At 32.9% G+C, this 27,964-nt stretch overlaps 1 protein-coding gene across 1 annotated transcript; it reads right to left on the bottom strand.

The window, feature by feature from the left end:
• Positions 1 to 1,811: 1,811 nt before the first annotated feature.
• Positions 1,812 to 6,099, bottom strand: LOC110639800 (short-chain dehydrogenase RED1). The gene is made up of 3 exons (XM_021790887.2): positions 5,511 to 6,099; positions 3,082 to 3,241; positions 1,812 to 2,438 (listed from the first exon to the last, which is right to left on the bottom strand). Exons 1-3 carry the CDS (start codon positions 6,022 to 6,024, stop codon positions 2,096 to 2,098), a joined length of 1,017 nt encoding a protein of 338 aa, XP_021646579.2. The 5' UTR covers positions 6,025 to 6,099; the 3' UTR covers positions 1,812 to 2,095.
• Between the last annotated feature and the right edge of the window lie 21,865 nt (positions 6,100 to 27,964).

The following is a 27,964-nucleotide window of genomic DNA, read 5'->3' as shown; positions in this document are numbered from 1 at the left end:
TCTCATAATAAAAAATATATATATATATATTTCTTATCATTAAATATGGTGTGCGTGGTTGCATTATTTATGAGACATATATCCTGACAATTGATCTTTGATCCAATTAAATGAAAAACCATATTTTTTTTTCATTAAATAATATAAATAGCATAAGAAATATATTATAAGAAAAAAATTCAAAAAAATATTACATAGAAAATTCTAAAACAATAAAGAAGCATGTGAACTAAAATAAGAAACATTATCTATTTCAAATACTTCCATCATTCACCATATCATCAATACCTCCTCTAGGGAGAAATCCATCATTAATCATATGGTCAACTCCTCTTTTAAGGAGAAAATCAGTAACATCTAAATATATTGTATTAATTTGGCTATGGTCAAAATCATTATAGGCAAGGCTTGTTTCAATAGTTTTTCCTTCGCCTTTCAAAGATGCTTGGTAAAACTTAACAAGATGCTTTAGCATACAACAGGTGACCAATGACTTTTCATACAACAATATCATTCATTCTCCACATTTTTTCTATTTTTCCCACTTATATCTTTCTTTTTTATTACTTCAATATTCTACCATTTCTGATGGTGAGATGTAGTCTTATTGATAGAATAGTGATTATTATGACCACCATAATCGTGTAAAGTATGTCAATTTTGACTATATTCATGTTCACAACCACAACCACATCCATGAATTTTATTAAATGTTATCACATTCACTTCAGGGAATGGAGCATAATTAGATGGACGAGTTCACGATTTTTCAATAATATTATGTCACTTCTGGTATTGATATTTTTTTAAATAATATTATGCCACTTCTGATGGCAATATCTTTCTTACAAACTCTTTCAGAGTTTAAGTGGATATTTTACTATAAGATACTCAATTTTCATAGAAATGATAATGAAAGAAATATTATCTAAATGAATCTAATATTTATGACAAATAGTTCTTGCTCATAATATCAAAGGCTACAAATTCAATTTTGACAAATTTAACATACTATCATAAAATTACATAGATTAGAAATAAGGAAACAATTATTATAACAAAAAATCAATAACAAAAAACACTCTTAGTAATTTATTAATTTGGATAACAATATTTTCTTCTAACCAGGTTGTTGTATACTACCAGCTGTCCAATTGTTCAACCTTAGTACTTTTGAGATCATAGAAGAAAAAAATATAAAACCCATATATGATTGAGACTAGAGACTCGTGCTGAGAGAAGATTTCATAAAATAAGGCAAAACTAAAATAGTTACAGGAAAGAAGATTGAGAGAAAATATCATTTCTATTGACTTTCAAAGTGTATCAAATATCACATACATTGCCTCTATTTATAGGCCAACATGAGAAGAGGGGTTCATAATTAATGAATTATTTAATGAAGCAAATTGAACTTACGAAGAGAAAATAAAGAGTTAATAATGCTAATGGACATCCAAGACAAAAATATTTATAACAAATATATAATTTTTATATTTTCATATAAATAATTAAATTTAAAAAATATGATTATAATTGATTTTAATTATTTAAACATTAAATAACATTGAAAAATTATAAATAAAATTATAATTAATTATAAATACTTAAAATTGAAAATATAAAAATATTATTTTTATATTTTCATCTAATTAATTAAAATTAAAAAATTAAAGTAGAAAAATATAAAAAAGTAATTTTAGATCGGTTATCACGGAGTAAAATAAATTTGATTCCAATTCTATAACTTATATATGCAAATCAAATACCCTAAAAAAGAATCTAATACTGATTAAACAACGAACTAAACATAAATAAAAAATCATAATTTCATTTCTCATTCTGCTCGATTCCGATTCCAGACTTCAGCTATTTATGATCCTGCACTAGATCAGATAGTGATCTGCCAACATCAGACACAGTGAATAAATGAATAATCACCAGATCAAGTGCTTATTAAGGTGAAAAATCTTGCAGGAAAGTTGTCTGAATATGAGCGACTTTAGGCTACCTATGTGGAAGGATTATGTTAAAAAAAGAAAGAAAAACATAGAGCAGTCTGCTATACACATGCAAAAGATGACCTGCAGAGCCTCTAGGGCTCAACACTTAAATAATTCCCCATGATAAAATCTTTAACGCAAAGTGGGAGATAGTACATGATCGACATAATGGTGGAGTAGTGACCTGTCGAGAACCATGCAGGTGGATTTTTCTTCAGTATGGCAGATACAGTATTCTTTGCAAACTTTTCCGTAGGGGTGCACTTGGTTCCTTGTGGAAAATATGCTCTCCTCTTGATTGCAGCTGCAAATGGCTTGTATAACTTCCACTGTGGCATCTGGTTGTAGCTGGCTATATTTGAATTTTCAACATTTGATTTAATAGCGCCAGGAACAACATTGATAACATCAATCTCGAAAGGCTTGAGCTCCAACCTGCATTTAACATAAACAAACTTTTACTAATAGCTTCTACTAGATGGAAATTAATATCACATCTCCGAATGCTGAAAAATGCTTTTCCTTCTTCATGGTCCTGATAAATTTTGGATTTATATTCAGATCTTGCAGAAACACCCTTCAGTTGTAATAGATTCTAAGACAAACTGAGTTTCATACAATTCCTTCTGCTCATCTAAACCAAAAGGTAAAGGAACCTAGATTTTAATAGCATTTTAGAGAACTATATTGTTCTTGAACATAAGTTCAGGAAAATTAGTTTTAGATCACTATCTCTAAATCATGCATGGAAAGCATAACTAATTTCCCAAATATTATTCGTTTATGAACTGTCATTAAGTGAGTGCATTCTGATCTGATGAAGCAGGGAGGTTTTACTTCTATATTTCACTCAATATATTCAGTATCAATAAACAAAGAACATATGCTAATATCAACTACATGAGAATAGTAACTTACGAAATTAAGACCTGCATTTTTTTTTTACAAGCACATGCATAAATGAATATTCCCTAGTGCATCTATACTTGGGTTTGTGGAAGGGTGGTCGCTACAATTTGCACCACCATGGTGCGACTAAAATTTAGTGCAGCTATGAACCACACTTCCATATACAAACCTCAAGGTGTCTGAGAGTGAATGAAGAGCAGCTTTGGTTGCAGTGTACACACCAGCCCAAGGGCTAGGAGCCATGACAGCAACACTTCCAACATTTACAATTTTTCCCTGTTTCCTGCTTTCCATGTGAGGAACAGCTGCTTGAATAAGCCTCATGGGACCTACATGGGCACGTAACTATAACATTACATAAACTAGAAGAAATAGTAGCTTATTACGTCTGCCAAACAGTAAACTAATTGCTTAAAATCCCTACTTGCTTGAATGACTGTCCTGACAATCATTCCACAGAGCATAAAAACCCTAAAGAAAGCTCAAAGTTTAAAGAAAATTTTATTACCTATTATAACTCTAAACAAAGAAAACCTGGGGCACAGGTCCATGAAATGATCTTTTATAACATTACAGAGTAACAAGGCTTCTTGCTGGCTCTAGTGAGATGAAACATGTGCACAAGATAGGAATAATAAGTGCACTGTTTTTGAACAGTAAACCAGAAGAAATTGAGATCTGTGCTTTCCAGAAGGAAAAATCTAGAAGAGGCAGAAAAAGGAATTCCCTATGAGAGGAAGTCATAAGCTTTCTCCATAAAACGCTAAAGTGCAGGCGGAGAAATAAATCATTGGTTCAATGTTGTTATGTCTTAGTCTTACTAATGCAAGGTTTGAAATAGTATGATGCCTGGATATTCAATCAAATCATCCTAAAAATCACATCAATAAAAGAACGAAAACAAGCCCCCACAATCCAATTTGAAGAGATGTCATTAAGAAATGAGTGCCCTTCATGGCACACAAAACATCCAAAGATAAGAGATTCTCAAAATAAGTCATAGCAGAGAAAAAGGAATTATATAAATGATTTATTTGAACAATCTGCAAGGACTCCAATCAAAGGAAAAGTAAAGGCCTTATACTATATAATTGCTCAAGACAGCTTGTCAGACCAAGAATAAAGGGCCTTCTAAGGCTTTTGAGAAGAAGGGAAGATCTGTTTAGTCTCGTGGTTTTATGTTCAGGACAGCATAACTCCACCGGATAATTTACTCTTAATACATTTAGGGTATCATTATTCTAGCCAGATATATCCACTTTTCTATGGTTAAAAATCAGGTATTAAAATGTTGAGTTAACCTAGGATGAACGAGATTGAAAGTCTAGAGACAACATAATCTCAGAAGTTTCCAAGATATCTCTGGTTCCTGGATATTCCCAAGTGTTGGAATATGTTTGTACACTGAGTTCAAAACTAGACATTGGAAAATTGGGCATAAAGTAACAGCCTACTTATTTTTAACCAAAATGCATAATCAGATTGAACACCTACATTATAGGCATTAAATATCTATTACTGCAGTTCAGTAGAGAAAATGATGCAATCATTCATATACAAAGACCAAGGCCATTAGATATACAAAGAAGAGTTGCTGCTAAGAACATGCATGATACAGCAGAGACACACCTGAAGCGAGTCAAAGTGATAGGAGGGAGGAATTGGTCTATCTAGACAGTCATAGTGCCTTCATAATCATTAACATTCCATAATGTTCCTTTCTTTTTCTAGAACTATATTTTCCACTGGTATAGGTATTTTAAGAGTATACCTTAGGCCAATAATTAATGATAGCTCCAGTGGATAGTTATTGCTAGAACAGGCAATCAGCTTCAAAGAGAAGAGAGAATTATTATTTTTCTCAGGCATAATGTTTCTATCCACGGATATAGGACACAGCATAAAGGAAAGGACAGATCAAGAATTTTTATTACGACCAAAAAGCTTTATCCAGGGTTATATCTCGGCTAATAGTCTACTAACATCTAAAGATCAATAAGTGATATTCATTACTATAAGCTTCCCTATTTTCTGATTGCAATCAACGTGACATAAAGAGTATCTCAGAACAGGAAAAATAAAACAAGCAAACTGATATCAGATGGCACAGAAGATCGTGGATGAAAATCAGAACACTTCTATATAAGGGCAAACTATCAAAATTTTCTATAATTTTCACTAGCGTGCCAAAATTGATATGAAGCATGATTTTACCAAAAATGCATAATATTCAGTTCACTTCTGATTAATTCAATCATGCATACTGCACTCCTAAATGACAGTAATCTATTGCTTATTTGTCTAGACAAGGGAAGCATTATCATTAAATGAAGCATAATTTCCCTGATAACCAGAACAGTTACTTCATTTAATAATAATAATAATAATAATAATAATAATTAATAATAATAATAATAACAACAAGCAGCACTTGTCTTAATTGGCTAGTTATTCATAGATAAATCTAACCCAATTGCCTCTGCAAGTATAAATAAAAAATAAAATAGCAAAATCATCATAATTTTCACTATAAAATAGTAGAATAGCAATCAAACATTGAATAAATTGAGGAATTGATAAGCACATCAACAAAATTACCATAAAGATTAGTGTCGAATGCATTTTGCATAGCAGATAAAGGGACTTCAGCAAGAGGGGCCACGCATTGAATCCCAGCATTGTTAACCAAAATATCAATTCTCCCATACTTCTCAAGAACAGTTGATATTACATGCTGGACACTCTCATCTGACAAAACGTCCAGTTCTTGCAGAAAGAATCTATGGTCTTGTTCAAGGTCTCTCATGGAGTCCAAGGACCTGCTTGTGGCAACAACTAGGCAATTGTTGGCTGCAAACTCCTTAGCCATCGCGTGGCCTATTCCTCCCTGGCTGCAACCTGTGATTAGAACCACTTGCTGAAGATAGGATTCCATTGAATTGGATTTCTTGAATTCTTTCTTGAGGAGATAGGATTTCTTGAATTTTTTCTTGAGGAGATTCTTGCAGTTGAAAAAACTGGATTTGAAAGGGAAGATTTTGAAGTGACTTATGGAGAGAGAATTGGAGATCACTGATGGTTCTTCGTCGATTCCAAGAAATGTAGCTACCATTTCTTACTACCCGTGTCATCTCCGCGTTTACTATTTACTTCTTTGTTTGGGACAAGGAGAAATTAGAGACGGAGCCCGAGAAGGAAATAAAATGAAAGTACAGAGAAAATTTAAGGAAGCTACCTGTGATATTAAACTCGATTCAATCATTGACATCGTGTGGTCACATGGATGTGTCATTTGTTCAATTGGTGATTTCTTCTTTCAATTAATAAGTTATAAAAAAAAATTAAATAAATAATTCCATCTAAATTATTTATTTTTTAAATTTACGTTGTTAAATTACTTATTTATGATAAAAAGATAAAAATATCTTTTATATTCAATTGATAATAATTTACATAGATATTTTTAATTACACTGGTGTTTAGAGGCATAAAAAATTCTCTTCTTAATTTTTAGAGATTAAAAAAATATTTTAATTAAAATTAATAATATTTTATTATTATTTTTATATTTAACAATTAATTTAGTGATTATTCTTATTAAATATTTTTATTTCAATAATTATAACTAATTATTAATAATTAATAACTAGTAAAATAATTGACAGTTATTGAAATAATTGAATTAATATTATCAAACTAAGTCTAAGTAAATATATTTAAAATTTTATTTTAATTTGATAATACCAAGGTTCCAATAGAAACTGAATCAACACTGTTTCAAATTGGAAATACTAATGCATGTGCCATTTCAGTTACGAATATATAAAATTTAGTTTCCATATTTTATAATGGATATAATTTTATATAAATTTGTTTTTTTCAAGATGTGTGTTGCATGCTATTTTATCTGTTATATAAATTTGTAATTTAAATTTTTTATATATAATATAATATAATGTATAAAAATTCTATTAAGTTTATAATATTGTAGATTTTTTTTTTTTTGTATTTAATTTTATGAAATTCTTATTGCTCAAACATATTATTTTTTATACTAAATTTATTGTGTATTTTTTATTAATGTAGAAAAATTACATGTATTTATAAATTAAGAAAAAATTTTAAAATTTTATATTATTAGCTATAAAAATTCTTATATATATATATATATATATATATATATATATATATATATATATATATATATATATATATATGATTTAATTACAAAGAAATGAGAAAAAAAATAAAATAAATTTGCTAATCAAGAAAAAAATTGAATTATATATATTATTAAGTATAAAATTATTAAAAAATTTTAAGATTTTATTTTAATTAAGAAAAAGTTAATATATAAAATAAATTTTATTATATATTTTTATTTATATAACTATAATTTCTCATCATTAACTGTCTAACTTAAAAAATTAATGAGATAACTATCTTACAATTAAATTTATAACTTTTTAAACCTTAGATTAAAAATTACTTATCAATTCAATTAAAAATTGTTAATAGAATAGAACCTAAATTTAAATAGAAAACTAATTCAATCAATCAAATTAAAATAGTTAAAGCTGATTGTTGTCGGGATAAATATTAAATCTCTAAAATTAAAACACAAGTCACAATATTTTTAACTGTAATTTACTTCACTTGATAAACATTCACTGCAACTTACTTTTTATAGCTATTATTATTAAATATTTACTCAAATTTTTTAGAGTATCTATTATAAATGAAATTGGATTGTAAAAAAATTGAAAGATAAATACAAGTAGAATTAAGAAATTTAAATTTATATAAATTATAAACTTAATTTAAATAATAAAAAAGAATATAATTATAAATAATATAACTAAATTCATAGAATTTCATTATCTAAGTAATAGATGACGTGACTATATTTAATTTAACTAGGTGTATTAAAATGTGCAATTAAAAAGGCATTCATAACGCTTTCAGATTTAATCTAAATTAAATATTTATTTTTTTTAAAAATAAAATTTATAATTTAAAAAAAAAATCCAACATAAATTTTGATTTCTTAGTTAATTATTTTCATAAAATTAATATTTTTTAAAAAAAATTCATAAGAATTTTTTTTTTTGAAAAAATAAATTTTTATTTTATTATAATTAACTATTTAATATAAAATTTTATTTTAAATTAAGTGGAACGGTTATAATATATTATAATTAAGACTTGTAAATAAGTGTGCATAGCTACTACTATTAGAATTTCTCACACATATGAAATTATTTTTATAATAAAATTTTAAATTAAAATTTAAATTTACATATTTTGTATATTATAATAAAGTAATAAATTTTAATAATTAATTAAAAATCAGCCTTTATAGCACTTTCAGTTTCAATCTAAATTATATATATATATATATATATATATATATATATATATATATATATATATATATATATATATATATATATATATATATATCTCGGGAGAGAACTTACATTTTTTAGTTTATTATTTTTTATAAGATTATTATATTTTATTAAAAACTTCCATGCAAAATTATTTTTTAAAAAATAATTTTTATTGTAATTAACTCTTTATTATAAAATTTTATTTTAAATTAAATAAAAGTTAAATATAAGTAGGTTAAGAAAACTTACATTTTTTAGTTAATTATTTTTTATAAAATTATTTTTTTTTAAACTTCCATGCAAATTATTTTTTAAAAAAATGAATTTTTATTTTAATTAACTCTTTATTATAAAATTTTATTTTAAATTAAGTAAAAATTAAATATAAGTAGGTTAAGAATTTTAAATTTATAATAACATTAAAAATAATTTAAATAATAAAATTATATAATTGTAATTTGTAAATAATATAAATAATGAAAAGTATTTTGGGCAAACCTAATGTTCTCCCTCCTCCTTCCCACATTTATATAGATATGTAAATATATAAAAATATTTAATTGATAATATTATTTCTATGTAAATATTAAATAAATTTAATAATAAAATATTTCAATAATTTGAAAAAAAATTATCTCAATAGCATTGGATTTGTCCTCAAAATTGTAAGTTTTCAAATTTGAATTGTAATTAGAACCAAATGAATCAAAAACATTTAAAATTAAAAGTTAAAACTAAAATAAAAATACAATAAAAATAAGTTAATAGTAATATTCGTATGGCATTTTCATATATTAAATCCGATGATTCAATAACTTAATATTAAAAAAAAAATTGAAGTTAGAGGGAAAAAAAATTATATAGCAATAGTCTTGTTGCCAATTGTTAAGTTCATAAAAAAATTTCAATAGTTGAGTAGTTATCATAAAATGTGCTTTCAATTTTGAGCCTTCGAAAAAATATAGTATGGCATTATTTAAAAAAAAAAATAGATGTTTTAATAATGATTTTGATATAATTATAATAATACTAATAATTAAATAGTTAAATAGGTTTAAATTAATTAAAATTATAGTAAATAAAATTAAAGTGATTATATTTAATTTCAAAAGAGAGAAAAAAAATAAAAACTTGGCATTACTTTTCAAGAATTGAATCACTCATTCAAAAATAAAAATAAATAAATAAATAACGAATTAATATTTGAGATGAGTGATTCGACACTCTTATTCTTTAAGCGGGAAAATTTATTAACTTAACAGAGAAAATAAAATTTCTTTACATAAAAGAACATATATAATATTTTTTTATAATGTTAAAAAATATTATAAATAAAATTAAATAAAATATATTTATTTAATATTTCACATTTAATATATATTATTTTAATTAAAATTTAAGATATTCTAAAAAATATGATAATTTAATATATTAAAGAAATTTTTTTTCATTAAGTTAATAAAAATTTTTATAATTGACTAGCTTATGGAAAGAAGTATCATTCTATAAAAAAATTAATAGATAAATTTTAAAATTAAATTAAATCACTCTATTTTTTCATAATAAAATAATTTTACTTTATTTTAAACTAAATAACTATAAAATATACCATCACTGGCACCAACAAAAAATTTAGTTGTTATTCAAACTCTTAATTAAAGGGTTGAATCCAATTTCAATTCAATCAATGGACCTTGGAGAGGTGTGCATAAATATGAAAGATGGGAACTTATTATAATATTGCTAAGCGCAACAACATTAAATTCTTTTATTATAAAAGATTTAGTTAAAAATCATAAAAATTATATTAGTAAAAATCATAAAAATTATGTCTAGAGTCCAGATCAAATAGCCCATGCCAAGCAAGCTGGATTGAAGCCTAGAAAATTACAATATCAAAGCACAGCTAGAGTATATGCCCACAAAAAATCCTAAAAAAAAAAAACTTGGTTCCCAAATTACTGTTTCCGTGAACACAGTAATTTGGGATTTCATTTTAGTATATATATGCTAATGAATATTATTAATTTTGATATATATCTCTACAATAATAACTCATAACTACATGTGCAACGAGTGAACATCCATCAATCATCATTGCCACCGTCCATCGGATTGAATCGAAGTCAACTTTGATGGGGCAGTAAACTGAAAGGTAACTTCGGAGCAGTGGCAATCATTGTCTGTAATTTGGCGGGATATGGGGCGGACGCTGGAATAAACTTGGAGGTGGCCTCAAATTTAAATATCAATTTATATTTATTGTTATATGCAACATATTGAAAAAAAAAAAAGCATAATATTCTTTTATGTCATAAAAATTATCTATAAAAAAAATTTATAATAGATTTTTCAGTAATTTCTTTTTTAATATATATAACAGTAATCAGTTAGAGAATTAATTATCTTTAATTGACAGATGTTTAATGTACAAATTTTCTATAAATGTCTAAAGTTGAACAAATGATAAGTAATTTCACCATATAATCATTATATTTATTGTTCAAGAAATTAAAAGTCAAACAGAATATTGAAATGTTAATTTTATAATGATGCTATATTTAAATAGTTAAAGTGTCATAAAAAAAATTAAATTTAAATTTTAAGAGTTTAAGTATGCATAGAGATAATTTTAAATTAATTATTTAAAATAATAATTTATAATTTTGGTTCTATATGAATAAAATAAGTAGATACAAATTTTAATGCCACAAAAAATCAAATTTTTAGCTTTATTATTTAATTTATTTTCATAATTGATGGTAAAACTAATTTTAAATATTAAATTTGATAACATTATTATTTTTAAATTTGGAAGAAATTTTTAGAGACATTAATAAAATTAATCACTAAAATTAAAATTTTTAACAATTTAAATATAAAAATTATTAAAACTTTATTTTTTTTTTATAGAGTTGCTTATCATATCAATTTAAAAAAAAAATAAAAAATTTAGGGTTCGGAAGGGAGGCGTGTATTCACCCCTGGCGAGACACCTATGTGGTTGGTCATGTAAACGATTCCCAACCATAGGTGATCCTTTTATTTTTGAGAGCATGGCTTTTAGAGATGTTGTTTTACTTGCTATCTCCAAGAGCTTTCAAAAAGTTATTAGCGAGGGCGACTCCCAAGTGGTTATTCAAGCTCTCCGAGGCTCCCCTGCTCTACTAGCAATTCAAGACATCATCTAGCTAGGACGCACACCCTCTCATCTCATAATAAAGAAATGTCTTTTTCTATTTTGCTAGGAGAAGTTGTAATAGAGTTGCTCATAGCTTAACATTAAAAGCTCTTAGGGATTCTAATTTCTTATGTAATCCCTTAATATAAGTTTTTTTTTTTTTTTTTTTTTGTAACTTCTAGTATGCCCTGTGACACCCCTTACCCGTGTACAGTATATCCGAGTAAGCAATGTCACACGGTGTACCGGCACACTCTATTTTACCTTAATTAATTTTTATTATGGTTTTGAATATAACTTGTGAAATATTATTTATTTAAGTCATTTATTGAAATTATAATTTATTTGGGGTTCCGAAAATTTTATAGAAAATCCGGCAGAGTACCGGCTAAAAATGGAGAAAACAATTCTTCGGAACCTGTAAAAAACACTTCCAAAATCATTTCCAAATAATCCCAACTCCATTTATCAACAAGGTCTCAGAATGATTTCATCAACCTTTCCATTACTCAAACATTCATTTTTCATGATGCTCATATACAAGCAATAAATAAATGCTCAATTTTTACATCCATAACCACAATTTTTACTATTTACATGAACATCAAAATACATTACATAAGTTCAAATACATATGAGAAAATAAAAATTAGTTACAAAATACCAAAATGAAACCTAGTGTCCTACCAATGCACTGTAGAAGGTGAGGTGACACGGACACTATGCAGAGTCACAGGGCGGTCTCACCCGATCTGCGGTCTCTTTGGGCTCTCGATCAGTATCTCCAGAACCTATGCGTGGCAAAAGCAGCGCGCTAAGCAATAATGCTTAGTGGTGCAATAATAAAATAAAAGAAAATAGCAGAAAATAAATATGTATTGAATGTATATGTCTTATTCGTTTTGTATTTGTTATATTCATTTATTTCGTTAACTTTATCCACTTTCATTCTTTTGGTTGCCCAAGTAACCTATACTAAACGACTGGACTGGATAAACGGGTAAACTGGCACTGGGTATAGAGTACCTCGGGCCGTCACACCATCGGTCACATATGTATCTCCCGGTGTGCAACAGAACAGCTAACAAGCTGTAAATAATATTAGGCACGAGGCCAAGTCTCAACACAATGTCAAAATGGCTAAAAGCCATAAAATCACAGAATGGCATAATGCCATGTGCAGTACTGCTAACTGAACCCTATTGGCATGCCAAACTATCCAAACCAATCTAGTTAGGTATACTAGGGCATTTGATACTTTTGAATTCTTCAATTTTTGAATTTCAAGTTTTGGTGTCACTATTCACTTTATTAGTCAACAAAAATGTTGACTTTTGGATAGAAAATAGGTGCATTGGTTTTAACACTCCCAATGTACCACATTTTGCATTTAAAACTTGTTGGAATTAATCACCAAATCCATTTCCAAACATAGCACTAAGGGGCAGAATTTTCAGTTTTTGTACCATAAATTTACTGTTTCATTAGGGACTGTTACAGTGGAAATTTGAGGAAATGGTAAACATGAAAGTTGTTCCTTATTTTGTTTAGTTGAATTTCTTTTTTTGAATCACTCCTTTTGGAGTTTTGTAGCTCCAGATATGGTCCAAAAACCACAGCTAGCCGGATTGGAAAACTGCAGAATTTACCAAATCTACAGTACAATGAACAGTGACTGCCACTGCCTTGTTGGATAGGTTCTGGTCATAATTTGGGGTAGGTTTCTTCATGAAAGTTGTTTGTCTATATCTTATCTTGTTGCTGTAAAAATTTCAGGTCAATTGGATCATTCTATAGTGAGTTATGGCCAAATGAACAGTTACTGTTCATTTGGTCATTCTGCAGAATCTGCTTGCAGGGTATCCGGATTGGGGCCAACTTTTGGTCCACTTGCTTTGGTCTTTTGGGCATGGTTTCTTCAGCAAAATTGTGCCATTATATGTCTAGTTTCATGTCCAATTGGCCAAACACCAATTGAACCTACACAGCCAAAGATATGATAGTCCAAACAGGCTGGACTCACAGCCACCCTGCTGCACTCATTAGGCAGCCCACCAATTCAGTTTGTATTACTCTAAATCTCTTCAAATTATGGTCAACTTACCTCAAATGGTTACTAATTGACCATTATAATGTTCACTTATCACTTCATAAGCCAAGTCTAAATTTCACTCCCAAACCCTAGCTCAAATTCAAGGTTCACACCACACACCTTAGTTAACTCTTTCATTCCTTATATATATATATATATATATATATATATATATATATATATATATATATATATATATATATATATATATATATATATATATATATATATATATACACTTTAAACATAATCTCTAATTCATTCTAAGTCCATTAAAACAATCAAACTCATTTCTTCCTTAGGGCTGTCGAAATTCATGGTATTGATACACATGAGTTTTAGTCCATTTAATTTACAATTTCATACTAAATTCAAGTCCCTAACATGGAAATAAAGAAATATTTGCATAAGTAAGCACTAACCTCTTTGCTCAACTTATTGAACTTGTGAAAACTCTAAAATTTCTCCTCTTTGTGGCTGCCTAGAGCTTCCTTAGGGTGTGTGGATAAGTTTTAGTGAAGGTGATTTAGGGTTTTGGGGGGAGGTTTAAGAGATTTTTAAGCTTGATTGAAGAAGAAAAATGGAGGACCTCTTGGCTATGGTGCGGCTGGAATTTGGGGAAGAAGATGACTGTTTGTTTTTTTTTAATTCTTTGGTCTTTATTTGTCTCTTTTATTAGTTAATTAATTGGTTGTTTACATGTGATTGGTGGGAACTTCAAATGACATCATAATGATGTCATAAATGAGCCTTTTTTCTCATTTTCTATTCTTTTCTTCTCTACTTATTTTCAATTTAATTTTTAGCAATATTTATTCACATTTTATGTCATAATAATTATTTACTCAACTGGACAAGTCGGCCAAAAATCGTCTCTGAAGGCGAAATGACTAAAATGCCCTCCGTTCGGCTTAACGGGTCAAAATTGTCTGTACCGATTGAAAAATTTTTCTAAATATTTTCTTGGCATTCTAATACCATAGGAACCTCAATGACCCTTCTCTGGAGTCCCAAAAATTATTTTATGAATTTTTCCCCGGGTCTAGGGCTCCTAGTTGCGAGAACCGCAATTTCTCACTATGTTACCCATCGCTAGGGCACCGGCTCATTTAACTTGGTTGTATTTTATTTCTAAAATTTTTTCTAAATTTTTCTTATTAATATTTGAGTTAATTATGGTTCTTCACTTTAGTTTAATTATTTTTCCAGACGTTCTAGCTGTCCGGACCGACACCGGTCACCGGAATAGTAGAATGTACGGAGTTGCTACCGGGAGGGTGTTATAACTCTTCCCCTCTAATTTAAATTTCGTCATCGAAATTTACCTGATGCAAACAGTTGAGGGAACTGTTGCCTCATCGTCTCTTCACTTTCCCAAGTTGCCTCCTCGGTGTTGTGGTGCCTCCAAAGCACTTTCACCAGTGGAATCTGCTTATTTCTCAACTCTTTTACTTCCCGAGCCAGGATCCGTAGAGGTTCTTCTTCATATGTCAAATCCGGTTGTATTTCAATTTCTTCCCTGGAGATGACATGTGAAGGATCTGAACGGTATCTTCTTAGCATAGACACATGGAATACATTGTGGATCTTGTCCAGCTCTGGTGGTAAAGCTAGCCTGTAGGCTACTGGTCCCACACGTTCAATGACTTCATATGGGCCAATAAACCTAGGGCTCAACTTACCTTTTCTTCCAAACCTCAATACCTTCTTCCACGATGACACCTTAAGGAACACTTTGTCGCCAACCACATATTCTATTTCTTTTCTCTTCAGGTCGGCATAAGATTTACATGCATCGAGGCAACCTTGAGTTGGCTTTGATTAGTTTCACTTTCTCCTCGATCTGTTTCACAGTGCAGCCCTACCGGTTGTCTTCGCCCAATTCAGTCCAGCACACTAGAGTTCTACATTTTCTCCCATACAGTGCTTCATACAGGGCCATTTGGATGCTAGCTTGGTAGTTATTGTTGTATGCAAATTCTGCCAGTGGGAGGTATCTATCCCAACTTCCCTCAAACTCAATGACATAACTCCTTAGCATATCCTCAAGGACCTGACATATATTTCATGTTATTATTATCATTTCAGTTCAATATGTGTATTTGTTTAATTGGTTTCAATTGTTTACCTGGATTACTCTTTCTGATTGCCCGTCCGTCTGAGGATGGAAAGCTGTGCTGAAGTGGAGTTGTGTACCCAAGGACTCATGCAATTTCTTCCAGAATCTCGATGTAAACCTTGGGTCTCGATCGGATATGATGGAAAGTGGAATTCCATGCAGTCTAACTATCTCACTGATATACAATTCTACTAACTTCTCCAGTGAGTAGTCAGTCCTAACTGGCAGAAAGTGTGCTGACTTTGTCAATCTATCTATTATCACCCATACTGCATCATGTTTCTTCTGGGTGAGAGGTAGACCACTTACAAAATCCATGGTGACCCGATCCCATTTCCATTCAGGTATGCGTATAGGCTATAGCAAACCTGATGGAACTTGATGTTCTGCCTTGACTTGCTGACATGTCAAGCATTTAGTCACATAGTCAGCTATGTCCTTCTTCATACCAGGCCACCAATACTGAAGCTTCAGATCATGATACATCTTTGTACTTCCTGGGTGCATAGCATAAACACTGGCATGTGCCTCTTTTAGAATACTGGCTTTCAATTCCCCTTTATCTAGTACACATACTCTTCCTTTGTAGTACAGACACCCATCTGCTTTCACCTCATAATCAGTTGTTTTTCCCTTTGGGATTTTGCTCATAATAGCCATTAGCTTCTCATCTACCCTCTGCCCATCTAAAATCTGCTGTAACAGGTTTGGCCTCAAATGTAACTCAGCCAAAATAGCTCCATCTCGAACCAAAGATAGACGGGCATTCAATGATCTCAAAGCTGTCATGGATTTTCTACTCAAAGCATCAGCAACTACATTTGCCTTCCCAGGATGGTAGTCGATTACACAATCATAGTCCTTCAGGAACTCGATCCATCGTCTCTGTCTAAGGTTGAGCTCCTTCTGGGTTGGCAAATATTTTAGACTCTTGTGGTCTGTGTAAATGTAGCACTTTTCACCATACAAGTAATGCCTCCATATCTTCAGTGCGAAGATAATTGCTGCAAGCTCTAGATCATGGGTAGGGTAATTCTGTTCATGTGGCCTTAGGTATGCGGAAGCATAGCGACCACCTTCCCCTCTTGCATCAATACACACCTAATCCATTATGAGAGGCATCATTATAGACCACAAAGTCCTTTCGACCGACCTTGTGTTACACCGGTGCCTCTGTCAACATAGCCTTCAACTTCTCAAAGCTGTGCGACACTTGTCATTCTAGTCAAATCTGACATTCTTGTGTAACAATTTGGTCATTGGAGCAGCTATTAAGGAAAATCCCTTCACAAATCTCCTGTAATACCCAGCTAGCCCCAAGAAGCTTCTGACCTCAGTTGTATTCCCGGGAGACTTCCATTCCATCACTGCTTCTATTTTCTTGGGATCCACCCTAATCCCATCAGCTAACACTATGTGTCCAAGGAATGCAATCTCATTCAACCAAAAGTCACACTTGGACAACTAAGCATACAGCTTCTTTTCTCTCAAGGTTTGCAGAACAATCCTCAAATGCTCATCATATTCTTCACTGGTCTTGGAATACACCAAAATATCATCAATAAAGACCACTACGAACCGATCTAAGTGTGGATGGAAGATACGGTTCATAAGGTCCATGAATGCCGCTGGTGCATTTGTTAGGCTAAAGGGCATCACTAGGAATTCATAATGCCCATATCGGGTCCTGAATGCAGTCTTTGGCACATCTGCATCCTTCACCCTCAACTGATGATACCCTGATCTGAGATCAATCTTAGAAAATACTCCTGCTCCCTTCAACTGATCAAACAAATCATCAATTCTAGGCAACGGATATTTATTCTTCACAGTCACTTTATTCAACTGCCGGTAATCGATGCATAACCTCAAAGTCCCATCCTTCTTTTTCACAAACAGCACTAGAGCTCCCCATGGTGACACACTGGGGCGTATGAACCCCTTATCAAGCAACTCTTGCAACTGAGTTTTCAACTCCCTCAATTCAGTGGGTGCCATCCTATAAGGAGCAATGGAAATGGGTGTTGTACCCGGCAGTGTCTCAATAGCAAATTCAACTTCCCTTTCTGGTGGCAAACCAGGCAATTCTTTAGGAAATACCCTTGGGAAGTCTCTTACTGTGGATATATCACTCAGGTTTGGCTTAGCCTGCCTAGTATCCACCACATGTGCTAGGTAGGCTTCACAGCCTTTTTTCATCATTCTTCTTGCAACTGTGGCTGAGATAACATTGACAGAAATCATCCTTTCACCCACAACAGTGATCTCATTACCCTCACTAGTTTTCAGAGAAATTCTCTTCAATTTGCAATCAACTATTGCCTGATGACGTGACAACCAGTCCATTCCCAAAATCACGTCAAACTCATGGAAGGGCAACTCAATCAGGTCTGCCAAGAATTCACACCCCTGAATCCTTAACTGGTAACCCTTGTACACTTTGTTCACCACTACACTGTGGCCCAACGGATTAGTGACCAGAATGTCTTGGTCACTCTCCCCTACTAGTATCCCCCTTTCTACGGGTAGGTTGATGCAAATGTATGAATGAGTGGATCCTGGATCCACCAATGCATGCACAGATGTAGTGTAGAGGGAGAACGTACCCCTGATGACATCCGGGGCATCTTGCTCCTCCTGAGCTCTCATGGCATAAGCTCTGGCAGGTGGTGCATATCGAGCCTCTCTGTGGCTCGAATGCGAGCCTCGTGATGGTCCCACTGCCTCAGATTTGCCAGATTTCCTACCCCTTTATGGTGTAGGAGTAGGTCTGTTTGCTTGTGTTGGAGCAGCTGTAGTAGTTCTGCGTGGACAGTTCTTCAACTGATGCTCTGTTGACCCACACCTTAAGCAGGCACCAGTCACTCTCCAACACTCCCCCTTGTGCCACTTCAGGCAGTGTGGACATGCAGAAGATGCTGGGGCTGGTCCCCTGAACCCCATCCCTAGAGAGCGCCTTGATGGTGTGGGTGACCTCTCCTAGGGGTAAAGCGTGGCTGGGCCTGAGACTAACCCTGACCTTGTGGTTGACCTGAACTCTGTGCAGGTGGACCCTTGAACTTCTTCCCAAATGCAGGAGATGAACTAGACTGACCTGGGCCCCTCTTCTGCTGTCTCTCTCTTCTGGTCTGCTCACTTATTCTAACATTTTTAACCTTTATTGCAGCTTCCACTAACTTGGTGAAGTCGGTGATTCCCAAGGCAGTGATCATGATCTTTATGTTGTCATTTAATCCCTCTTCAAATCTCTTACACCTCTCGGCCTCATTAGGGACTATCTCCCTTCCGTAGCGGCTCAATCTGACGAATTCCTTTTCATACTCGGCCACTGACAGCTGTCTCTGCCTCAGATTAATGAACTCTCTTCTTCTCTCTTCCAGGTATACACTACCCACATATTTCTTCTTGAATTCTGAGAGAAAGAAGTCCCAAGTTACTATTTCTGGCTGTACTTCACTGGACACAGTATCCCACCATTCATATGCATCGTCTTGCAGCAGAGATACAGCAGCGTCTAGATTTTTCTGGAGTGCGGTGGAGTTATTTTAAAACTCTGCTCGTTCTTCAACCAATTTTCTACAATGTAATCATCTTCTCTCTTGCCAAAGAAGTCCACTGCTCCATATTTTCTCAATTTTTCCAGGTGTGATTTTGGTTGTGGAGGTGGTGGTGGTGGTGGCATTACCCCAGCCATTTGTTTGAAGAATTCGGCCATTTGTTGAAACACAGCCTGTGGAGGCTGAGCATGTGACACCCCTTACCCGACTACAGTGTAGCCGAGCAAGTTATGCCACTCAGTGTGCCGAGCACTCTATTTTATCTTAATTCATTTTTATTCTTTCTTTTGAATATAACTTGTGAAATATAATTTATTTAAGCCATTTATCGAAATTATAATTTATTTAAGGTTCCGAAAATTTTAAAGAAAATTCGGCGGAGTACCGGCTAAAAATGGAGAAAACAGTTCTTCGGAACCTGTGAAAAACACTTCCAATATTCATATATTCGTATTCAATTACTCTCAAACTCCAATAATCATCATCTCAACATTTGTCAACCATTCATTTCTCAATTTCAATTTTCAATCATTCATCTCATTTGATAGTCATGTAAAAATCACAGATCAATATTCACTTTTCCATTTACAAACACAAATTTGCATTATTTACATGAAAATCAAAATACATTACATAAGTTTCATTACATATGAGAAAATCAAAATTTATTACAGAATGCCAAAATGACACCTAGTGTCCTACTAATGCACTGCAGAAGTTGAGGTGACACGGACACTATGCAGAACTGTGAACTGCCTTACCGAATCTGTGGTCTACTGGGCCCTCTGTCCAAATCTTGATGCACGCGTTGCAAAGCGGCCGCTAAGCATAAAGCTTAGTGGTGCCAATAATACAAGAAAATATAATATGCAAATAAAAATAATAATTTCCTTGCTATTGTGTTCATAAGAAATGAGTAATTACTAACTTATTGTTTAGTCGATGGCTAATCATGTTTTATGATATTAACTTCTTCATGCATTTCGTTAATTATTTTCTTCATGATCTTGAGCTTCTTTGTATTTTTGTAATCATTCCTGATTCTTAATTTTCGTATTTTCTTTAATAATCAGTTCAATCACAGTTATACTTTTCCATTCATTTGGTTGCCCAAGTAACCTATACTGGATGACTGGACTGGATAACGGGTCGTTGGCATGGACACCGCGGTGCCTCGGGCCGTCATACCATGGGACGCAGAACGTCTACTACGTATGCAGTCAGTATGGCATAAAAGCCATGATATCACATAATTGGCATAAAAGCCATGAATACGGGCATAAAAGCCATGAATACGGGCATAAAGCCATGAATACAGGCATAAAGCCTTTCCTTTCGCAGTACTGCTAAAACAATACCCTATTGGCATGCCAAACTATCCAAACCAATCACATTAGGCCTACTAGGGCATTTTGCATTTTTAAGTTTCACAATTTTTGAATTTCAAGTTTTCATGTCACTATTCATTTCATTAGTCAACTAAAATGTTGACTTTTGCATAAACAATAGGTACATTGGTTTTAGTACTCCCAACATACCACATGTTGTATTCAAAACTTGTTGGTTTTGGTCATTTTCTCAAAGTTTAGGTCATTTTGGCAAAATTGCCAATTTTTGGTTTTGGTGTCACTATTCACCTCATTGGTCAACAAAAATGTTGACTTTTGGATAGAAAATAGGTGTATTGGTTTTAACACCCCAAACATACCACATTTTGTATTTAAAACTTGTTGGTATTGGTTGCCAATACCATTTCTAAGCTTAATGCTAATTGAACAAAATTTTCAGATTTGGTGCTTCATCTTTACTGTTACATTTGTTATTTTTACAGTGGGAATTTGAGGAAATGGTAAACATGAAAGTTGTTCCTTATTTTGTCTAGTTGAATTTCCTTTTTTGAATCACTCCATTTAGAGTTTTGTAGCTCAAGTTATGGCCAAAATAAGTTTACTGTTCACATGCACTGTTCATGCTGCACTTTTGGGTTTTGACAGATTTTGGTCCAACTTTGGTCAGTAATTTGATCAAGTTAAGTTCATAATTTGGCCTAACTTTCTTCATATGAAGTGTTCCACTATGCCTTAGGTTTTCATCGGTTCAAGAATCGCCTAAATCCGAGTTTTCTAGAGAGAGTTATAGCCATCCAAACATTACTGCTCAAATGAAAATTCTGGAAATCTCAGTACAGTAAACTTCACTTTGCTCAATGATTTGATTAGGTTAATGGCATAATTTAGATTGGTGTCCTTCATGAAAGTTGTTTGTCTATATCTTATCTTGTTGCTGTAAAAATTTCAGGTCAATTGACCATATCTAAAGTGAGTTATGGCCAAATGAACAGTTACTGTTCATTTGGTCATTTCTGCAGGGGCTGTTTGCAGGGTATCCGGATTGGGGCCAAGTTTTGGTCCTCTTGCTTTGGTCTTTTGGGAATGGTTTCTTCAGCAAAAATGTGCCATTATAAGCCTAATTTCATGTCCAATTGGCCAAACACCAATTGGACCAACATAGCCCAAGTTATGGCAGTGCAAGTGGACTGAATTTTTAGTCCCTCTGCTGCTGTCCTAGGGCAGCCTACAACTTCACTTTGCAATCCTATTTTTCAGTCTATAATATGGTCAACTTACCTAAAATGGTCACTAATTGACCATTAAAATGTGCTCTAACAATTTCATAAGCCAAATCAATTTTCACTCCCCCAAAACCCTAGCTTCACCTTATGTTTTCTACAAGATGCCTTAGTTAGCATACCAATTTATTATCCTTGTGTATATGTATCTTAAACATCATTTCTAATCCACTATAAGTCCAACAAAACCCTCATTTCTATTCCTTCAATATGGCTGCCGAAATTCATGGCATTCATACACATGGGTTTGGTTCATTTATTCCACAATTTCTTACCTATTACACATCTCTAACATGGAATTAATGTGTTTTAAATACATATGTGCACTAACCTTGAATGGAGCCACTTCTAAGACTTCAAAACTTCACTTTCTTCCTTTCTTTTTTCTGTCCAAAGCTTGCTCTAGGTGTGAGGACCAAGTTTTATGAAGGCATATAGGGGTTTTATGGTGTAATTGGCTAGGTTTTGGAGCTTGGGTGAGTGCATCAATGGAGGGAGATGGGGAGAAGTCACGTTTTGGTGAAGAAGAAGAAGAATGGCTACTGTAATTTTTGGTTATTTGGTCTTCATTTAGTCTCTTTATTAGTTAGTCAAATGATGGCTTAATTGTGATTGGTCATAATTTATAAATGACATCATCAAGATGTCATAAATGAGCTTTTCTTTGATTTTTCTTTTCTTTTCTTCCACTACTCATTTCCAATTTAATTTCTAGTAATGTTTATTCATATTTTATGTCATATTAATTATTTACTCAACTGGACAAGTCGGCCAAAAATCACCTCTGAAGGCGAAATGATCAAAATGCCCTCCGTTTGGCTTAACGGGTCAAAATTGTTTGTACCGATTGAAAATTTTTTCTAATTATTTTCTTGGCATTCTAATGCCATAGGAACCTCAATGACCCTTCTCTGGAGTCCCAAAAATTATTTTATGAATTTTTTCTCGAGTCTAGGGCTCCTAGTTGCGAGAACCGCAACTTCCCTCCGGTTACCCATCGCTTGGGCACCGGCTCGTTTGACTTGGTTGTATTTTATTTCTAAAATTTTTACTAAGTGTTTCTTATTAATATTTGAGTTAATTATAATTCCTGACTTTATTTTAAATATTTTTCCAGAAGGTCTAGCTGTCCGGACCGACACCGGTCACGAGCAGATGGCGTGCGAGTACTCTGGGAGGGTGTTACAGAGCAGGCTCTGCTTGAGCTGGCGGAGTAGGTTCTCCCCTACCCCCAGTCTCAGCTGCTGCAGGTGGAGCATGACTCTCCACTTCCTCCTCAACTGCCATCTGAGATGTAGGGTCCATATCCTATTCAAAATAAGAAAGACAAACAGATCTGCATTAGTGTCACCTCAACTCTTACAAATGCAATGCATGGTATGGACTCAATCTAGGCCCAGAAACGCCTAAACCGTGCTCTGATACCACTAAATGTGACACCCCTTACCCGTGTACAGTATATCCGAGTAAGCAATGTCACACGGTGTACCGTCACACTCTATTTTACCTTAATTAATTTTTATCATGGTTTTGAATATAACTTGTGAAATATTATTTATTTAAGTCATTTATTGAAATTATAATTTATTTGGGGTTCCGAAAATTTTATAGAAAATCCGGCAGAGTACCGGCTAAAAATGGAGAAAACAGTTCTTCGGAACCTGTGAAAAACACTTCCAAAATCATTTCCAAATAATCCCAACTCCATTTATCAACAAGGTCTCAGAATGATTTCATCAACCTTTCCATTACTCAAACATTCATTTCTCATGATGCTCATATACAAGCAATAAATAAATGCTCAATTTTTACATCCATAACCATAATTTTTACTATTTACATGAACATCAAAATACATTACATAAGTTCAAATACATATGAGAAAATAAAAATTAGTTACAAAATACCAAAATGAAACCTAGTGTCCTACCAATGCACTGTAGAAGGTGAGGTGACACGGACACTATGCAGAGCTGCAGAACGGTCTCACCCAGTCTGCGGTCTACTGGGCTCTCGATCAGTATCTCCAGAACCTACGCGTGGCAAAAGCAACGCGCTAAGCAATAATGCTTAGTGGTGCAATAATAAAATAAAAGAAAATATCAGAAAATAAATATGTATTGAATGTATATGTCTTATTCGTTTTGTATTTGTTATATTCATTTATTTCGTTAACTTTATCCACTTTCATTCTTTTGGTTGCCCAAGTAACCTATACTAAACGAATGGACTAGATAAACGGGTAAACTGGCACTGGGTATCGAGTACCTCGGGCCGTCACACCATCGGTCACATATGTATCTCCCGGTGTGCAACAGAACAGCTAACAAGCTATAAATAATATTAGGCACGAGGCCAAGTCTCAACACAATGTCAAAATGGCTAAAAGCCATAAAATCACAGAATGGCATAATGCCATGTGCAGTACTGCTAACTGAACCCTATTGGCATGCCAAATTATCCAAACCAATCTAGTTAGGTATACTAGGGCATTTGATACTTTTGAATTCTTCAATTTTTGAATTTCAAGTTTTGGTGTCACTATTCACTTTATTAGTCAACAAAAATGTTGACTTTTGGATAGAAAATAGGTGCATTGGTTTTAACACTCCCAATGTACCACATTTTGCATTTAAAACTTGTTGGAATTAATCACCAAATCCATTTCCAAACTTAGCACTAAGGGGCAGAATTTTCAGTTTTTGTACCATAAATTTACTGTTCCATTAGGGACCATTACAGTGGAAATTTGAGGAAATGGTAAACATGAAAGTTGTTCCTTATTTTGTCTAGTTGAATTTCTTTTTTTGAATCACTCCATTTGGAGTTTTGTAGCTCCAGATATGGTCCAAAAACCACAGCTGGCCGGATTGGAAAACTGCAGAATTTACCAAATCTACAGTACAATGAACAGTGACTGCCACTGCCTTGTTGGATAGGTTCTAGTCATAATTTGGGGTAGGTTTCTTCATGAAAGTTGTTTTTCTATATCTTATCTTGTTGCCGTAAAAATTTCAGGTCAATTGAGCCATTCTACAGTGAGTTATGGCTAACTGTTCATTTGGTCATTCTGCAGAATCTGCTTGCAGGGTATTCGGATTGGGGCCAATTTTTGGTCCACTTGCTTTGGTCTTTTGGGCATGGTTTCTTCAGCAAAATTGTGCCATTATATGTCTAGTTTCATGTCCAATTGGCCAAACACCAATTGAACCTACACAGCCAAAGATATGGCAGTCCAAATAGGCTGGACTCACAGCCACCCTGCTGCACTCATTAGGCAGCCCACCAATTCAGTTTGTATTACTCTAAATCTCTTCAAATTATGGTAAACTTACCTCAAATGGTCACTAATTGACCATTATAATGTTCACCTATCACTTCATAAGCCAAGTCTAAATTTCACTCCCAAACCCTAGCTCAAATTCAAGGTTCACACCACACACCTTAGTTAACTCTTTCATTCCTTATATATATATATATATATATATATATATATATATATATATATATATATATACACTTTAAACATAATCTCTAATTCATTCTAAGTCCATTAAAACAATCAAACTCATTCCTTCCTTAGGGCTGCCGAAATTCATGGTATAGATACACATGAGTTTTAGTCCATTTAATTTACAATTTCATACTAAATTCAAGTCCCTAACATGGAAATAAAGAAATATTTGCATAAGTAAGCACTAACCTCTTTGCTCAACTTATTGAACTTGTGAAAACTCTAAAATTTCTCCTCTTTGTGGCTGCCTAGAGCTTCCTTAGGGTGTGTGGATAAGTTTTAGTGAAGGTGACTTAGGGTTTTGGGGGGAGGTTTAAGAGATTTTTAAGCTTGATTGAAGAAGAAAAATGGAGGACCTCTTGGCTATGGTGCGGCTGGAATTTGGCAAAGAAGATGGCTGTTTGTTTTTTTTAATTCTTTGGTCTTTATTTGTCTCTTTTATTAGTTAATTAATTGGTTGTTTACATGTGATTGGTGGGAACTTCAAATGACATCATAATGATGTCATAAATGAGCCTTTTTTCTCATTTTCTATTCTTTTCTTCTCTACTTATTTTCAATTTAATTTTTAGCAATATTTATTCATATTTTATGTCATAATAATTATTTACTCAACTGGACAAGTCGGCCAAAAATCGTCTCTGAAGGCGAAATGACCAAAATGCCCTCCGTTCGGCTTAACAGGTCAAAATTGTCTGTACCGATTGAAAAATTTTTCTAAATATTTTCTTGGCATTCTAATACCATAGGAACCTCAATGACCCTTCTCTGGAGTCCCAAAATTTATTTTATGAATTTTTCCCCGGGTCTAGGGCTCCTAGTTGCGAGAACCGCAACTTCTCACTAGGTTACCCATCACTAGGGCACCGGCTCATTTAACTTTGTTGTATTTTATTTCTAAAATTTTTTCTAAATTTTTCTTATTAATATTTAAGTTAATTATGGTTCTTCACTTTAGTTTAATTATTTTTCCAGAAGTTCTAGCTGTCCAGACCGACACCGGTCACCGGAACAGTAGAATGTACGGAGTTGCTACCGGGAGGGTGTTACATGCCCACTTAGGGCACTTAATTAATTCCTTACCTTCATCAAATAATAATAATAAAAATAATAAGGCACTATCCTCTTTTGTAGGATTTTCTCTCTTGCACTTTGGTTTTCTTCTTACCTTGTTTTTTTCAGCTAAGGTTTCTATAATATTTTTCCAATTTCAAAATTGGTGAAATTCTACCATTATGAATTCGTTTGCCTTAGTTGACAATTTTCTTTCATCGTTACGTCTCTTAGAGGAGGATGAAGTGGTTGGCAAGGCACCTAAGATTGAAAAAAACTCAAGTCAACAGCTTAAGATATCATAGTTTCTTCTAGGACGATAATTGATGACGGAGGATTTTAATGTTCCTACCCTTAAAGCAACAATACAAAGGAGTTGGCATTTGTAGAAGGGGTTTGGCTTTCTTCAACTTGTAGAAAACTTTTTTGTCATTTAGTTCTTCTTAGCTACATATATGGTATTGGATGCATGTTTCTTCAAAAAGGCTGAATAGTATGGCTGGGGATGCAGAATTAAATGGAGATGTTGATAAGCTAAATGTCAGTGTTTAACTTCAAATATTTTGGAAGCGATTGTTGGCCAAAGCCACAGTAGCCTAGACTAATGAAACTTATTAGTTACAATTGTAGAGGGCTTTAGAACCCTTTGGTAGTTGTTAGTTTGAGTGGTTGTTTTGTTGCAAGTTTCCAATATTCTCTTCCTCATAAAGATAAGAGCATGAGAGAACATTTTCTATTTGGCATAGTTTTGGTTTTCAAAATGGTTTTGTAGTTATGGAAGTTAATGGAAAAGGAGGTTTGGTTTGTATATGGGATGATCCTATTGTCTTGAGCTTATTGTCCTACTTAGCATACCACATGGATTTTAAAGTTAAAATTGATGGTGATGGGAAACCTTAGAGGCCAACATGTTTCTATGGTTGGGTAGAATGGCAATAGAAAATTCATTCTTTGTAGCTTCTTTGTTAGTTACATAAGGCTTTTCATATCCCTTGTTAAGTGGTGGGTGATTTCAATGAGATTTTGAATAAATCTGATAAAGTAAGGGTTTGCCTAGGCCATAGAGTTTTATAGATGCTTTCCATTATTGCTTGTGAATTATAATATCTTAGTTTCATGGATATCAATTCACTTGGGATAATGGTAGAGTTGGTGAGGGTTTTATGAAGGAGAGATTGGATCATGGTTTTGCTTCATTGTAGTGGTTGCAATGGTTCCCTCAAGTAGTGGTATCCCATTTTTTGCACTCAGGTTTTGATTATGTACCCATTATTGTCAATCTAGAGGGTAATGTAGTGATTCCATGGAATTGTAAGAATTGTTTTCAATTTGAGGCAATATGGGCTAAGGAACCGACTTTTGCAAAAGTAATTCGTTCTAGTTGGGTGCTTTAGATGATGGTGCCTATGCTGGCATGATAGTTGTTGTTTTATGCGAACTTCACCAATAGTAGATATTTCTTCCATGATCCACTAAATTTGAGTACATACATTTTTAACACCTCTAAAGTCTGC

The sequence above is a fragment of the Hevea brasiliensis genome, chromosome 10 (genome assembly GCF_030052815.1).
Source record: "Hevea brasiliensis isolate MT/VB/25A 57/8 chromosome 10, ASM3005281v1, whole genome shotgun sequence".
NCBI lineage: Eukaryota > Viridiplantae > Streptophyta > Magnoliopsida > Malpighiales > Euphorbiaceae > Hevea > Hevea brasiliensis.
Note: the sequence above shows the minus strand (reverse complement) of the source record. Positions and strands in the feature narration are given on the sequence as shown.

Coding starts and splice junctions, on each gene's coding strand:
- LOC110639800 (XM_021790887.2), bottom strand. CDS start 6,024: ATGGTAGCTACATTTCTTGGAATCGACGAAGAACCATCAGTGATCTCC. Junction 3,242..5,510: donor ATTCGACACTAATCTTTATG/GTAATTTTGTTG, acceptor GTGCCCATGTAG/GTCCCATGAGGCTTATTCAA. Junction 2,439..3,081: donor TCACTCTCAGACACCTTGAG/GTTTGTATATGG, acceptor TGTTAAATGCAG/GTTGGAGCTCAAGCCTTTCG.